Source organism: Haliotis rufescens, unplaced genomic scaffold (genome assembly GCF_023055435.1).
Source record: "Haliotis rufescens isolate VD_foot unplaced genomic scaffold, xgHalRufe1.0.p SCAF_3, whole genome shotgun sequence".
Taxonomy (NCBI): domain Eukaryota; kingdom Metazoa; phylum Mollusca; class Gastropoda; order Lepetellida; family Haliotidae; genus Haliotis; species Haliotis rufescens.
The window spans coordinates 1,540,472-1,557,278 of record NW_025964001.1 but is presented as its reverse complement, the minus strand read 5'-3'; the positions used below and the strand labels follow the sequence as shown (position 1 = coordinate 1,557,278).

The window sequence follows — 16,807 nt, the reverse complement described above, 5'->3', positions numbered from 1 at the left end:
AATCACTCAAATGTGAGGAAAATACAATATTAAGTCAGGAACTTCCAATGATCTAACCATATCAATAAGAATAATGTCAATGTTACCAATATTTCATAGGAAAACCACTGAGGTGAGACCATGATCGTGACTGACGTTTAAGAGGCGACCGACTCTGAAGACCGCAAATTGTAACTAATTCCTTAAGGGAGTTTGGGGCTTGCTCCAACTGTTGTGAGTTGCAGAAAATAAAGTCTTTACTGTGTATGAATTGAGTGGGAACGACGTAAGAGCGTTAGTGAGTTGTGGTCTCGGTGTCACCAGGCTAAATGGTGATATCTCTACTTTACATATGTCCGGAGTCATGTTTGGGGATGTTCTTATATACGAGCACTTCCAACAGCGTACTATAGCACAACATGGCCGATATGGTGTGTGCTGAAACCACCTCCAACTACACGACAGACCTCATCCATCTTGATGGGGGGCACTAGTGGCCAAGTCGTCTAAAGCACAGCAATACGCTATGTAGAGTTGCAACCCTTTGGCACACCAGTAACCCATAATTGTGGGTTCGAATCCCTCTTCGCCACGATTTTGTTTCGAGGTTTGTCAGCACCATACATGTGCACGTAGGTTTCACCAAAGGTGTAAATGACGGAGACCTGCATCACCTCTTCAAACATAAAGCTGACATACTGTGATATGACTGGAATACTGTTCACAGCGATGTTAATCCCAACTCACTAACTAATCTGAGGTTTTGAAGCCAGTCACGGTACCATTTTCGCATTGGGTCACCGTCAGTTTGAATTCAGATTGAATAACGTCCATCAACACATCCTTGATCGTGTGTGGGATGAACGTGTGCGACAACGTTCTGTACCATTATCCAAAACAAACCCTAAGACTTCAGCCAGTATTCCAATTCCAATAGTGTCACAAAATTGATTTACATTTAATTCATGTTATCCCTTGTTTTCTTGTTACTTGTTTTAAAGGATATCTAGAAAGTCACTCACATTGAAAAAACTGTTATTAAACGACTTCAAAAATATTCTATTGGTAGAGTTTGGCAGCATTCAATGAACAGTATCAACTATTTACGCAATTAAGTAACGTATGCAGTCTGGTTCGTTTAGTACGGGTTAGAATATGATCTATGCAAAACGGATTGACAGTGTCAGTAGTTTTGTAACAATATGAGTAAGAGTCAAGCTCCTGACCACAAACACCGAGTGGCACAAGCAGCTAGACAGGCTAACATGTACAAATTGAGTCCAACAATGACACGTAAGAAAAGTGTAATGAACGAATAACGCACACCAACCACAAGAAATTAACGTTTTATTTGAGAACCTCTCAGATGGGCTGCAGTTATTAAAGAAAATGATTACTGTATGCTCACTGATTGTGTGCGCATGTGCATCCTGGGCAGCCAGTTTTCAAAACCAGTACCACTACTACTGCCACTACCACTAATACCAAAATAAGGACACGTGAAGGTCCATTGTAGAATATGTCTTCAACAACCAATGCTTGCCGTAAAAGGCGACTGCACTTGTCGTAAGAGGCGACTAACTGGATCGTGTGGTCAGGCTCGCCCAAGAAGAAAAAGAAGAAGAAGAAGAAAAAGAAGATGCACATATGCGGACTTCAATTACGAAACGTAACCCTTGAATATCCAGGACGAAGTTGTCTCACTCTCCTTAGTTCTCGGTGACTTAGATTTAGTACCTCCCAATCGAGTACTTGCCAGGAACACCACTCTTCCGACAAGCTGGTTAATGCAGAAGGCTCAATGTTGGGCAGTCTTCACATTTTCCGAAAGTTCTTGGTTGGTTCGAGTAGGCAACGCTTCCTGGGAGAAGTCACATTCCCTGTCTGGGCTGCGTGTAGAGGGGGCTTGAGTCCTGAGCTGATGATAAGACCTAACACTCTTCGTTGCTTTTATTTATTTATTTTATGCTAGTTTCTGTAAAATACTATAACACATTGATAATATTAACCTGCTGTGATCCCTTATATATTTGTCATGCTTAACGTACACCGTGACCACTGATTTCAAATGTTCAAAACATTAAATTGTAAAACACTCACTGTCACACGTGGACGTCCCTGACTTCCTGAATCCACTATCACACGAGCAGGATGTCAGAAGACCATTGTAGCAATTGCCAGGCCAGCACCACCTGTTGCTTACATATGAGCAGACAGCTGGAATATAGATAAAAGTTAACTCTTCTTATTGAATTAACAAAATTATTTAAAGTAAATATGGATCTAGACGGTATACTTACAGTGCACATTCGATAGAATTTTTTATGTCTGATTTTATGTTTTATGTTTTGAACAACATTATTGAGGATCGAACGTCTGCATGAGTCCCAAATTCGTTTGATATAAAATGCTCAAAAGCAAGAAAACCTTGCTGCACCACTGGGTTTCACTATTATTTCTAGTTCAGGGGGGTAAATCAGTGGAAAGGAATTGGCTATTTCACAAATTTTGAACGAAATCGGGGGCACGGGTGGCCAAGTCGTCTAAGGCGCCGAGATTCCCTGTGCAGAGATACGTCCCTTGGGCACGCCAGAAACTTATGATTATGGGATCGAATCCCAATTCGCCCCGATTATGTTTCTAGGTTAGTCATCACCATACCCGTACTCGTGGGTTTCACCGAAGTGGGACCTGCATCACTTCGGGCTTTCCTCCCACATTAAGCTGACACGCCGTGATATAACTGGGGTACTGTTAAAAGTGACGTTAAACCAAACTCACTTACCTACTCACTTGAACGAAATCAAAACATCCACATATCTGAAGCTTAACTTGAACTTCTTATTAATCTTCCATTGTTTTAATTTTGCATGTGGGGATACCCATTTCTTGCCTAAATGTCCTATCCCAAAATTCAATATAAATGCTATCAATGTTATCTAGGGGTTATAATAGGTGAGGTGAGGTGAGGTGAAATTGGTTTTATTGTACTTATACACATGCACAAAAGTTAAGCGCCACCATATTCATAGTCTATTGATTTTACGTGTGGGAATCAGAAATACGAAATATGATGAAGTATGACTGAATTAGGCTTCCATAGTTTCATGAACCCAAATTTGTCCAGATACCACAAGGAAAGCGTGCTTTACGTGTTGCTGCAGTTCCCCTACCCTATAAATAGTGAAATTCAAATTTCAGACACGTGGTTGCATTTTGCTCCTGTGTGAGATTCCCCTTCCAGTAGAGGTTGAAAATCAGCCATGGTGAGGAGAAAATTAACAAACGCTGATAGATGGCAAGTGATAGGCATGAAAAATGCTGGCATGTCATGCAGGGCCATTGCAAGACAAATGGGTCGTCATTACAGTGATATCACTCGTTTGATTGTCAAACATGGTCAAACCAATGATGTCAATGACGGGCATAGGTCTGGTAGGCCAAGAAAGACCTCTAACAGAGAGGTTAAACGTCTTTTCAAGATAGTCAGACGAAATTCATTTGCCACTGCAACAGATTTAAGGCTGCAGTGGATTACCCATCAGAGACTCTCGACGATGACCGTAAGGCGTCGTCTCAGAGCGGCTGTTTAAAACGCCAGAATCCAAGTAAAACGTCCTAAACTGACTGAGAGGCACATGCGGAATCGTCTGATATGGTGTCGTGCCTGTCGATGGAACTGGAGAAGGATCCATTGGTCTGACGAATGTTGAATGCTGCTACGAACTGTTGATGGTCGAATACGTGTTAGGAGGCAACGTAACACTCGTTTTGCACGAAGGAACATCCGGAAGACCTTAGCATGTGGCGGGGGGTCGGTCATGATATGGGGTTGTTTCCTTCGGCTGCAAACCCTCGCTGTTGACAATTCGTGGAAACCTGAATGGTCAATAATACCAAGATGCCGTTCTTCGTCCAGTGGTAGTCCTTCATTTTGACAACCATCCTCTTCAGACAAGACCTGTTTACATGGACGACAATGCTAGACCACACAGATCTCGGGCAGTTTGGGCTTATTTGCGTCAAGAAGCTATTACCACTCTTCCTTGGCCGGTCTGTTGTCAGGATCTTAATCCGATTGAGCATCTCTGGGACATTCTTGGCCAGAAAATCAGACATCGTGATCCCCCAGTTCAAAATCTCGCTGGACTTGAAGCTGCACTTCATGAAGAATGGATCCGTTTGCCTCAGATAAGCATTCAACGACTTGTAATGAGTATGAGGCGTAGGGTTGAAGCTGTGGTGAATGTCCGTGGATCATACACACGTTACCGACGTTTTTGTCTTGCAATAGACTCTGCACTCACTAGGGTTTCTATGTGACACCTGATATGGTCTGCTGATATCATGACAAGAACAGTTTTTCAATCCTTCAATTTCTGGTCTTCGGTAAAATTCTTTTCTGCTCATATTCTTTTGGAACACAAGATAAACTTGCTTTGGGGCAACGTTTGCATCACATGAGGTTTACATATACGGCTTATAACAATCGTACATCTCGTTATAATAGTCATCATTAAGTGCCAAAAGTAACAAATCACAAATATGGTGGGTGGCGCTTAACTCTTGTCCATGTGTATATATAGCGACGTGGATGCACGTGTGTGTGTGGGTGTATGTGGCTGCTTTTACTAGTCCGGACTGATGCCGATTTATAGTGCTAGCCCACTGAGATACCATGCCGCAGTTTAACATGAATACCCAACTCAGACACAGGATACTGACTCCGAGCTGACAAGTCCTTGTTTTAGCCCCTTAATGCCGAGCGCCAGACAGGGTAACAACAAGTACCATCTTTTAACGTCTTTTGGTATGACGCGGCCGGGGATCGAATCCCGGACCTTCCGCTCTCCCTCTAGACCACGGAGGCGGTCGGGTTATAACAGGAAATTATGAGTGGTAAACATTGAGATGTTTAAAAGAATGTAACTGATGTCTCTATTTTTACGAGTCAATAACTGCGTATCCTTAAATTATAAACTCACTGTCACATTTGACTTTGTCGGCAGATAATCTGAAATAAAAATCCTTTGAGGGCGACTGGCATGCTGTACAGGTACGACAACGCTGCGTTGCACAATTTGATATGGACGGACAAGCTGGAAAGGAAACATGTTAATCACATATTAAATATGACAGACACAACTGGGGTTATAATATTTGTTAAACTTTGTTTCATACTGAAAGTACAGCTTTTATTGCTTTAAGTATGAACTATATATGATCTTAATGCTAGTATCATATATTAAGTGTGTGCCTACCTGTGCTATGTCTGAGGTCTTTTCCATTGTTATTGTCCTCTAACCAGCAACTACATCCAAACTCGTATGTTACACCCGGTTCAGAAAGTTCAGAAATACGCACCTGTTAGAGAAAGGAAATGTCAGAGATAGTTCAACCAGCGACCTGTACTACGTGTATGCACAAGTGGTACTTACTGAAAGGTACTAATACTTCCCGGAAGCCTTCTCGGGCCATGCAGGTAGTTTTCACAATGTTTTGTTAAGTGTTTTGTCAGTGCCGAAATGCAACATTCTATATGTCACATACTTTTATATGCACAATACCATGCAACATTTATTTGTTGGTGAAGTCATTTTCCTTTGATCTTGTGCATAAAAACACAAAGCTATCTTGTCGTGGAAGAGCTCCTAAACGTCCCTGCCAGAAAACTTATACACATAGTTCAAACCTTGTTTGTCTCCTAATACAAGTAACTTTGCAATGATGCAACAATGTGGATACAAACCTACCACTATTCACAAGCGGGTGTTAATAAAAACTCTCAAGGAGGCTAAGAATACAATACAAATATTACCCAGTCCAATTTCCAGCCAGCATTGGTCCCCCTGTTATTATGCCATATCCTGAAACAAACGATAACTGAAGTAATAATTATAACCAATCATTTGACAAAAATCAAAACAACCCCAACGTTATTAGGCCCCACCGCCAAAAGAGCATCAGCTGTGGCACATTTCTGGTCCTTACTGGTAACTAAAACCGACACACAGCAGACTCCATTGTTCGACTATCTTTAACTGCGCAATGGAGATGGCAGCAGGTGTACACTAAGGCGAGACTATCCTGCCTCACCGTTTGAATCCAACACTGATGCGTCTATTTTGAAACATTGTGAAAACTTTACTAAGCGATTGCATGCTGTGACCCTGATAAAACAACGTGTGAGTAAGAGTAGTATGCTGGATTGCTTCTGGAATATCGTATGTCATTGTGACTGACTGTCTGATCACGGGTAACTAAATAAGCCCATGTTTACAGCATAGACTTAGATATAGACATAGATAGTGTGTCGACGGACTGCCAGTGTTCACGTGAATAGGTTGGTATGATCTCCTTGTATTCTGGGCATTATTGTGTCCCTGCTTGGGAAGCATTGATGTATTATAGGTGAAAGAATAGCATAACCACATTTTATTCTTACACACACTCAAGTGTTGGGAACAGAATCATATCATCGTTGTTCATTTGTAATTTGTGTACTGTAATTATGTATGACGCTCTGTACCGACTCAGAATGTCCCTCCCACCTGTACAAACTGGAGCATTACGCTCAATTAGTAATGTGCTCTATGCACTTTTATGTGATTATGGAAAGAGTTTTGTCGTTTTTATTGATCAGTTACATTTGGTGGGCAGTCATCCCCAAGCGTGACTTTTATCTTTTCGTATATTTCTTCTGGTGCCTTGTCCTCTTTACCCGGTATTTAATCACAGCTTGTTTCTCAGTTTTTTCCTTTTAAGCAATTTCTCTCACCAGTGTCAAATTCTCGTTTTCGCAAAGGAGCAGTCATTAGTTTGTAAAGCTTGCCTTCCAAGAATTGAACGAACGTTTCAGTTAGCTTTCATAATCTGTTTACACAGTAACAGTTATATATTACCTAATGCTGCGTATTCTTCCTATTTCATTGATACTTCGCATACTTGTATCAACATCTCCGCTCTCAAAACTTCCATCCATGTCCATGCTGCGTGAGCTGCCTTTGTCACCGTAAATTATCATACTGACGGTGGCATCAGTACCAGCATAGTTGCTGTCACTTGTTTGGATAAGAATCTGAAGATCTGGTAAGAAAATGGTAATGTTCAGGTATAAATGGAACTTGCTTCCCGTCAGTGTGGCAAGGTAAAAATTTCACAATTGGTACTAATTACAACGGGCCTCTGACCGCGAATGATATTCCCCTGTATTACATTTGAAATTTTCTTTTTGAATGTACTGTCGAGCATATATAATGTATACCGGGATCTCATGGTACTCTGTTGTATTGTTGATGTATACGAAGGATGACTTTATTTTAATGCACTTGATCAGTTAATAAGTTTGTCATCTTGCAATGGGTACTTAAATGTCAATTCAATTATCTCTCATCTTGCATCAAGTTGCTACTCGTGAAAGGTTCATGTTTTACGGTACACCATTTAGCTTAGGGTCTATATTATTTGATCTATAGTAGTAGCCGTGTGTCATTGCTTCCCTTCTCCTTAGCAGGTTTATCCTTTATCTAAAGTTCAACATTATGCTAAACGACTTTTCGCAGCTGTATGGGAAAAGGATGTTAGACTGCATACAGCAAGCACAATTAGAACCAGAAAAATATTACTCAACAAAAGAGAAACGCAATACGGATAATTTTGGCAATAAAAGCAAGATTAACGGACCAAGAGGTGCAAAATGAAGCGGTTTAATGTGTTCTGGTGTCAGTGACAAATTTACCGGTCAAAATGATCACAACAAGGACATGCAAACCATTTGTCGGGTAACACTTACGATTCGGAAAAACGCACCATGTTCATTAACAAAAGGGACATGGATCTGCACGTACTGCACATGCAGCAGCACTATTGTCGGTCTTAAATTGCAGGGTTTCTTATTGCGTAGCATCTGCGTCAATCGAATAGTGACAGTTCAACAACATGCCAAGATTAACAGAAGTGCAAAGAAACAACGTCATAAGCCGCTTGCAGGCAGGGGAATCCCGATCAGCAGTAGCCAGGGTTTTCAATGTTGCGTCCAGCATCATCACAATGGTGGTTTCAGCAGCATGGGTCAACAAATGATCGGCCAAGGTCGGTCGACCAAGAGTTACCACTCCCGCTCAAGACTGCGCCACCTGCGTGAATGGACGACCACAGCCACCTCAACCGAATCCCAATACCCAGACTGCACAGACTCTCCCACGAGACCGTATGAAACCGTTTAAGAAGGTCTACCAGCAAGACGTCCTGTTTGACGCGTCATATTGAGTCAACAACATCGTCTACAACGACTGCATTGACGTCGTCAAAACAGAGTATTGCTTTAACTGCGGTGTAAAGATTTCTGGTTCAGCGACGATTCAAGAATTCTCCTCCTTCGAGGGGATTGGAGAGCACGGGTGTACAGATCGGGGAGATCGTTACGCCGGAAGTTACTGTGTTCATGGAGTGGACAGGTTTGGTGGGGGTAGCCAACGGAGGACATAAGCGTTATTGATCGTAGCTGACCTTTTACCTTTGACGTTTCCTATGTACCTATACCTGAGATGGCAACAATCACCAAGTGTTCTCTCCACAACATTTTTGCTCAATACCTTGTACGGTTCCTTGTATAAATGTATTTTCCTATCTCACACATTCTGGCTTTGCGTCTCTTTTTTTTAGGAGTATATTATTCCTCTCCTTGTTATAAGTTTTACAAACATACAACTTTAAAGAACCAGAGGAAGTTCAGGTATACATATATTACCTCGACTGGCCCATCGTCGGTGACGAAAAATGCTGGGATGCTGAATATGTGACATCTTTCTTGAACAGTGTAAGTGTGAATACTGGTCACTCACATCGAGGTGTTCTGGGACCCACTCATACTCTACCAGTCTTTCCTTCTGAGAAACCTGCAAGTTTAAATCTATTAATTGTCAATAAACAATACACTTATACATTGGGCGCTACATCTTAATAACACGTGTTACATAACGGATGCAGCAGTCGGCATTTGGCTAACAGACATGAATAATAGCCAATGTATTATTGTTATTGGTACACAGTACACAGTTTCGAGATAAGATATTTTGTTCAGCTACATCTCAAAACCCAGTAATTAAGCCTATGACCCTAGATGCTTATAGAAAAAAATAACTTGCAACAATGTCATTTTTGTGGCAGTAAATTTATTTTTTCTCAACAGCCTCAAGCAGAATTATTTTTTCGGGGACAATATATTTGCTTTCATATAATCCCCCACCACCCAAGCATATCAAATTACCGGCCGCTTATTTACGAGTGACAGTGGCAGCAACAAAGCCTAGGTTTTGGCAAAACAGTCTCACAAACTGTGACGTGATGTCTTTCATACTACGATGCTTCGACTTTCTATACAGAGATTATTTTTGAAGTCATCATGGTGGTGTTTCATTTTCTCTAGGGATAGCTGTTTGAATAATGCTTACATGATCCATGTGATGTGTCTTATTGACGTGGTTTAGGTATTGTAGACCTAATTATGGTTTGAGTTAATGAAAGCATATCATATTGATTCTTGTCATTGGTCACTTCCGATACTACCAAAGAGTTCCACTTGTTTCATTTTTAAAACTGTTTCATTGGCATAAAAATGTCAGTGGAATGGCAAAAGTTATCTAACTGGCTTTCCAGATGGGAGAAAAGCCAATTGTGATTTCAATGTGTAGTGTCATGCGAACCTCATCTTAACACATATAACTAAGTACACCTCACCTCGAGGAAGACGCTCCTTATTTCACCAAGGTATCCCCCATTGTAGATTACAGTTCTGTTACGAAGTAAGTCCCGAGAAGTAGACATGTGGTCCACCATGCACCCATCTTTACTGTAGACATTATGTGAGCATAATCTCAGGACTATCTGTGAAGAAAACACGAAACCTCAAATATCGGTTAACCATAGAACAAAGCATAGGCTCGGATCAGGTTGCCTGTTAACATACCAAAGCTGTATCTTCAAAGGTTAAGGATAAGTTGTGAGAAATGGAAGCAATTGTCATCTAAAATGGAATAAGAAACGATATTTGAAATGATGGACATGCTCATGGATAACATAAGACATTTGAGCAAGAAGTAGCCCCCACAAAACAAGGGAACTTGGCCAAGATGTGTATGATAAGCATCAGGTTTAAAGGTATGAACACAGAATGCCATTTAGAAAGGTGATCAGATATAATTAAATAATGGTCAATTCGCCAGCCACACCACCTCATCTGTTTCATACTTAGATGTATGCATGAAGATTAAGGGTGACAAAAACTGGCCACAAGACATTCCTTTTGTCAACGTTCCCTTTATGTACATACATATTACCGCAGCTTCATCCGTTGGTGTCCTTATTTTACAAATTTGGAGATACGATCGAGCATGCTCTTTCCACCAAGATTTAAAGAACGTCGTGCAACTCTTATTCAAAAGTTGTTTGATCGATGTTGCAATATTTAGGCCCGTTAACAGGCTTTGAAAACGTATAATTGTACATACGTGAAGGACATTTTCAAATTTGACGCATCAGTGACTAAAATGATGTCCGATGCAATTCCCTATTTTGACTTCTACCATAACGTTCCCGCGCCTTTCAGGTGAACAGTAAATTTGTCCTTCATTGTGTTTATTCTGTACGGGTGCCATCTGTGGGGCAGGATATGCTTCCCTTATCGGGAATGCGTATCATCAGCAGTACATAATTTACAAATGCTTACTATATTGTCGAAATCGTACAATGGACTCTTAGAAAGACATTTCTAATGATTATGGAAAGGGTTTTATTATTATTCAATAAAATATGTAGCTGCATTAGTACTTACATTAATTTCCTGGGGTATGTAAGTTTCCACAGTGAAAAGTTCATTCGCCAGCTGTGCTTTCACAACATGGAATCTACTGAGAGCAGCAGACTCTGGTTCACCTGCTACCTGTAAATATATTGGCAACACAATGGTCATGAAGGCAGAAGTTACCTATGGATTTCTTTTTCTTAATATCCATGAAAATTTCATTGACAATGCTTCTTGTATTTGTTCTCATTGAATATGCAAAAAAGGCTCGAATCTATTTGTCTGTCGACGCGAGTGTATATCATTGACAACAAATACTATCCTTGTATCTTCAAAACAAATGTCACCAGCATGCAAGAACACAGGATTGAAAACAGTGTTCAATTACCTGAGAAAGTATTTTCGGATATGTTTTCCTTGTGGAGACGCTGCAAGCGAATTTATAGGACGTAGAAGCTGAAACAACAATGGGTAATTTGGCATTGAATAGATAGTTTTCTATGTTACAACTGTTGCTGTTGGTTTATTGTTTAACACCGCACTAAGCAATATCCCAGCTATATGACGGCGGTCTGTAAATAATTAAGTCTGGACCAGACAATCCAGTGATTGATATCATGAGCATCGATCCACGTAATTGGGATCGATGACATGCATCAACCAAGTCAGACAGCCTGACCACCCGATCCCGTTAGTCGCCTCTTACGACAAGCATAGTCGCCTTGCACGGCAAGCATGGGTTGCTGAAGACCTATTCTATCCCGGATCTTAACGGGTCCTATGTTAAAACTGTCCATACCTACAGGGAAATTAGTAAAGTTTATGTCATGACCTGCTTGTTTGTTCTTGTCTTGACTTGAGGAAGTCCAGCATTTCACATAGTATTTTCTAAGTAAACTTCAGATGACATTTGCATTTATTTTTGATTAATTGTCCTGAACCACGGAATATAGACTATGTAACTATATCTATTGTCCCGACATCTAGTAATTAATGCCCAGTGAGTCGAGGAGTGAAGTATTTCCTTAAGTTTGTCATGTTCAAAGTTGAAAACTCAAACGTCTTGACAGAAGTGAAGTTGGTTCTTTTCTGAGATTGCAAGCATTCAAGTAAATCACATTTCCTTAGTAAAGTGAACAACCTAGATCGGTAAATCAACAGTCCATTAGTATCACGATTTACATCAAGTACATTTATTGGCACTATGATTTAAATCAACTTCAAACATTAAATAGAATCTTACGTGCTCTAAATAAATAAGATTAAAATAAAGGCAATACAGTTTAATCTTATACCATCGTATTGAAACATATCAACTATATGAAATGCTTGTTTGCTTAAAGGGTGCGTCACAAGTTTAGTTTATTATGAGGATATCCTTACAATGTATTAAAACTAACTCTGTCATTTATCTTCTGGTATTTATTGTCGCCATAGTCCCTTTGGTTTCTGGTGGTTTATAGACAGCGTTTAAAACAGTGAAAAGTATGTTATTGCGCTTGAAATATATACTCACACGCAAAGTCGAGTATGCAGTATACATGTTATTTATTTTCAACAGTAAAGACAAGAAATAATAATAGGGCAAGATTGACAAAAATTTGACTGAAGACAGTATAATGGATTAAAAGGCAGATGGCATTATTGTTGTTTTTTCAAATGTTAAGGGCTTACACAGTTTCGGGTCAATACCCAAAATGTCAGTCAATACCTGGTGTGACCACCATTAGCATTGATCACTGCCACACATCTCCTGTACATTGGGTGGATCAGACGATTTGTGAAGGCCCTAGGGATCCTCCTGCACACAACCAGAGCAGCTGTGCGTAGTTCATCGGCAGTTGTAGGGACTGGGCGCACATTGTGCAGACGCCTTTGAACCTCATCCCACAAGTGTACGAAACGATCACCTCGACGCCGCCAAATTCTGACTCTTCCGTCTGCATTGGAGACACAAAAGCAACTTTCATCAGAGATGACACGCCCCCACTCATGATGACGCCAATTGTGATGACCCTGTGCCCACTGAAGTCGTGCTTGTCGATGCCGTGGTTGGAAAACAGGACGACGTGCTGGTCGGCGACATCTGAGGTTGTTGGAACGGATCAGTGTCCCGGCTAATGTGTCGATTATGTGTTCCTATGGTCTGTCGAGCACTTTCACTTGCAGTTAGGAACGGATGTCGCTGGTGTTGACGGATAATCTGCCGATCTTGTTGAGGTGTGGTGACCCTAGGACGACCGCTCCGAGGAAGGTCATCTGTGGTCTGGGTAGCATTGTATCGATGCAGGAGACGGTAAATTGTGGTTATGTTAACGTTGAAATGATAGACTCTCCAGCTTCCAAACGTCCGATAGCCTGGTTTCTCTGATTTTGAGTTAGGCGTGGCATTGTAGGAGTGGTAGGTCATCGAATCGGCCACAGTTTTATACCCACTACAGTTCGTGACAGTTCGTGCATTCTCGATTTCGCGAGAAATAGATGCATGATACCCACATATTCATTAAAATGGTGCGTTTTGGCGATTCGTTTTTTATGTTGCGTTTTTACTCGGGGCTTCCACAATTCAACCAAAAATATTGATAATACCATCAGGCTTCACTACATGCTAAAACTCGTATCAATTTATGGTTCCGTGTTTGTTACCTATTTGCTTAAAACCACTTGCGTTTCTTTTGCGTGTGAGTATATGTGTGACGAACGCCAGACAAACAATCGTGAGGTAAAACAAACCCTTACAAGATTGAAGTGTCTGGTGGTTAACAACGAACCATGTTTATTCTTGGTTAGGAATTCCAGGGACTTAAATAATTCCCAAATAATATAGAAATAGCCAGGGAGGGTTTATGTCATTTCGACCCTCTCGTGAATAAGAAAAATGTGTCGTTCGTTACTTGTAACGTACAGTGGCGTGCGTATGTGTTATAAAGTGTAAAGGATCCTGATCCTTTACCATGGGTCAGTTAACTCACTCACTTTATGTCGAGCAATATTCCTGCAGCTCCAGCCCTTGGTGTCTACATTTCACAACTTTTGAGGTACAATCGAGCATGCGCTTTCAACGATAATTGCAAAGAGTGTCATACAACTCTTGCTCAGAAGTTACTTGATCACGGTTACAACAGTGACGAACGTGATATCCGATGCTATTCTCTATTTTAACTTGTAACTTATGTCAAAAAGAGGATTGCCTTTGGATGTGTTTGTGACGCTCACTTTTTCGCGAACACCTGGTATCATCACTATTGATAGTGATTCATGAACATATTCTCATGATATTATCGGAATCGTACAATCGACTGTTACAATCGAAATTTCTTATTAATATGGAAAGGATTTTGTCGCTTTTATTTATTAATTAATTGTTGTTTAGACAATGCGCAATAAAACATGTAATTAAACATCAAGAAAACTAGAGGCTGTTTTCTTCATTAGAGTTGTTGTTTGGTCAATCAACAAGAGTAATACTATTTAATGTTATTAATATCAAGCAACTATAGTTTGTAACAAATGTTATATTAGGGATTACACTTTCTGTGTAAAGTACAGGTTCTAGTACTTTTAAGTTGAGTCCGTCCGCGATTCAAACCCACACTGCCAGAGTGAGGCACCTAATCGCCAGCACACAAAGATTGTGGCATTGTGTGTTCATGGCAACTGGTGGGTCGAGCTTCTGTATCTCACACCCTAGCTATAGAATGGCCCAGATGTTACATTGGGTTCCATCTGTTCTAATGGCGAACCAAGGGATGGTCGTGATGGCGTTCAGCTGGAGGAACGATGTTGTCTCGCTCTGTCCCTGTGGATGGTTCTGGTTAGTAATTGGCATAGAACGAACGGATCAGGATGTGACGCCTGTACATGTCACAAGTCAGATTCCCCCGCACAATGATCAGGGGCAGTAGGGTAGCCCAGTGGTTAAAGCGTTCGCTTGTCACGACGAAGACAAAGGTTCGATTCCCCACATTGGTCCAATGTCTGAAGCCCATTTCTAGGGCCCCCCGCCATGATATTGCTGGGATGTTGCTAACAGCGGTGTAAAACCATACTCATGCTTGTCGTAAAGGCGATTAACGGGATCGGGTGGTCAGACTCGCTGACTTGGTTGATGCATGTCATCGATCCCAATTGCGTGGATCGATGCTCATGATATTAATCACTGGATTGTCTGGTCCAGACTCGATTATTTACAGACCGCCGTCATATAGCTGGAATATTGCTGGGTGCGGCGTTAAACAACGAACCAACCAACCAACACTAATGGACAATGATCATGTCAAGCTTGCAGTTATCGGACAGGAAACCTTACATCATGACTGATTTTTGAACGAATGTTTTGGAAACGTGTATGCCGTGTTTCTTTGCCGCCAAACACGACACGCAACAAGGACCTGCTCTCATCCAACAAGTGGATCTTCCTTATTGTCCTCAGGTTCCAGCCACGCCTCGACAAACTCCATGCCGCATTTAATCAGCCTCCTTGACCTCAAGACCCGTGAAGATTCCGGGGTAGAATAGGTCCTCAGCAACCCATGCTTGCCGTAAAAGGCGACTATGCTTGTCGTAAAAGGCGACTAACGGGATCGGGTGGTCAGGCTCGCTGACTCGGTTGATGCACGGGCATCAATCCCAATTGCGTGGGTAGATGCTCATGATATCAATCACTTGATTGTCTGGTCCAGACTCGATTATTTACAGACCGCCGTCAAATAGCGGGAATATTGCTGAGTGCGGCGTTAAACAACAAACCAACCAACCAACCAACCAACCTTGACCTCAAGTAGATTTATCAATGTCCGTGATTACGTTTGCCGATGTTTCTGGGCCAATCTGTTCATAACCAAATGGTGATAACTGAGCTGACAACTAACAGATTGAAAGGCCACACCCTGAATTAAGAATGCATTTCGCCACCCGTTGTTGTCAAGTAACCTCCAACGAGTCATGTTGAACACGAACTAAGACTACATTTCAGAATTTCAAATTTTTCGTGGATTTAGCGTCAACTGATAGTGCGTTTTTAACAAGTCACGTACTACATGCACGTGCAGTTCGCGAAAGAACCGCTAACAAATATTCACATCTTAACTATGGATAGTTAACTATCAGTTCGTGTCATTACCAAAATAATTTCACCAATTACATTCGCGGTCGTGCGACATTGATTAACCTTTTCAGAGGCGCTTAACCATTTTCCAGGTGTTTATATAATATATAATATGTCTGCATGTGTATCCTCTTATAAATTAACTAAGAGTAAAAGGAGCAAAGAGAAACAGGCCAGGTCCACGCTTTTTTACTACTTGTAGTGTGCAGACTCGGGGTGTGATATCGTTGTAATTTATCTTTTAAGAAGAACATATCCAAGTGCTTATTTCACTGCAGTCATGTTGAGTATAAGTAGTGAGAAACTACAGATAATATATATTAACTTCCTAAAGAAAATTAAAGTATTTGTCTTACCTTCTTGGCAGCATGTACTTATCCATCCCTGATTGCACCAACACAGACCAGTATTGTCGTCAAACTTCCCTCCATTCAGACAAAGGTTGTTGCACGTTCTGTGGGTGTCTGGGGCACCTGCATAGGACTTGTTGTGACATCTCTCCAGGCATGTTTCTGTAGACTCGTTGTCATGACAACACAGGGTCCTGTTTCTGGTTTGATACCCTCCGCCACATGATCTACTGCATTCTCCCCACTCTCCCACACTCCAGTCACAGTCTGCCACACATGTTCCACAAGCAGAGTTGGCCGCAAGTCTTGCAAGTATGAATACCAATAACAGTGTCGGCATTTTCGAATTAATGTCTGAAATGTCACTCGTACAGTGTCACTCGCATGTCAATGTGTTCGTGCATACGTTCAGACTGTTTTAGTTTGCTGTTATGCACGGGTTTGTCTTGGGCAAACGCTGTGCATGTTATCGTTGTGTAATCTTAGAAATCAAACGGCGACAAGGAAAGTAAAGTGTTATCACCTTGAATACGTCAATCACGTATTGTTAGACATGGGAAGACGGAAAAC

At 41.2% G+C, this 16,807-nt stretch overlaps 1 protein-coding gene across 1 annotated transcript; it reads right to left on the bottom strand.

Annotated features, from left to right (window-relative positions):
• Positions 1–2,059: 2,059 nt before the first annotated feature.
• LOC125384307 lies at positions 2,060–16,662 on the bottom strand. Its single transcript, XM_048403232.1, has 10 exons — positions 16,244–16,662; positions 11,169–11,236; positions 10,811–10,918; positions 9,718–9,864; positions 8,729–8,876; positions 6,882–7,065; positions 5,798–5,846; positions 5,241–5,343; positions 4,965–5,078; positions 2,060–2,196 (listed from the first exon to the last, which is right to left on the bottom strand). The coding sequence occupies exons 1-10, from the start codon at positions 16,575–16,577 to the stop codon at positions 2,060–2,062; spliced, it is 1,392 nt and encodes a 463-aa protein (XP_048259189.1). The 5' UTR covers positions 16,578–16,662.
• Positions 16,663–16,807: the final 145 nt, after the last annotated feature.

Coding starts and splice junctions, on each gene's coding strand:
- LOC125384307 (XM_048403232.1), bottom strand. CDS start 16,577: ATGCCGACACTGTTATTGGTATTCATACTTGCAAGACTTGCGGCCAAC. Junction 5,847..6,881: donor GGAAGAATACGCAGCATTAG/GTAATATATAAC, acceptor CGTTTGTTTCAG/GATATGGCATAATAACAGGG. Junction 5,344..5,797: donor CTGGCTGGAAATTGGACTGG/GTAATATTTGTA, acceptor TTTCTCTAACAG/GTGCGTATTTCTGAACTTTC.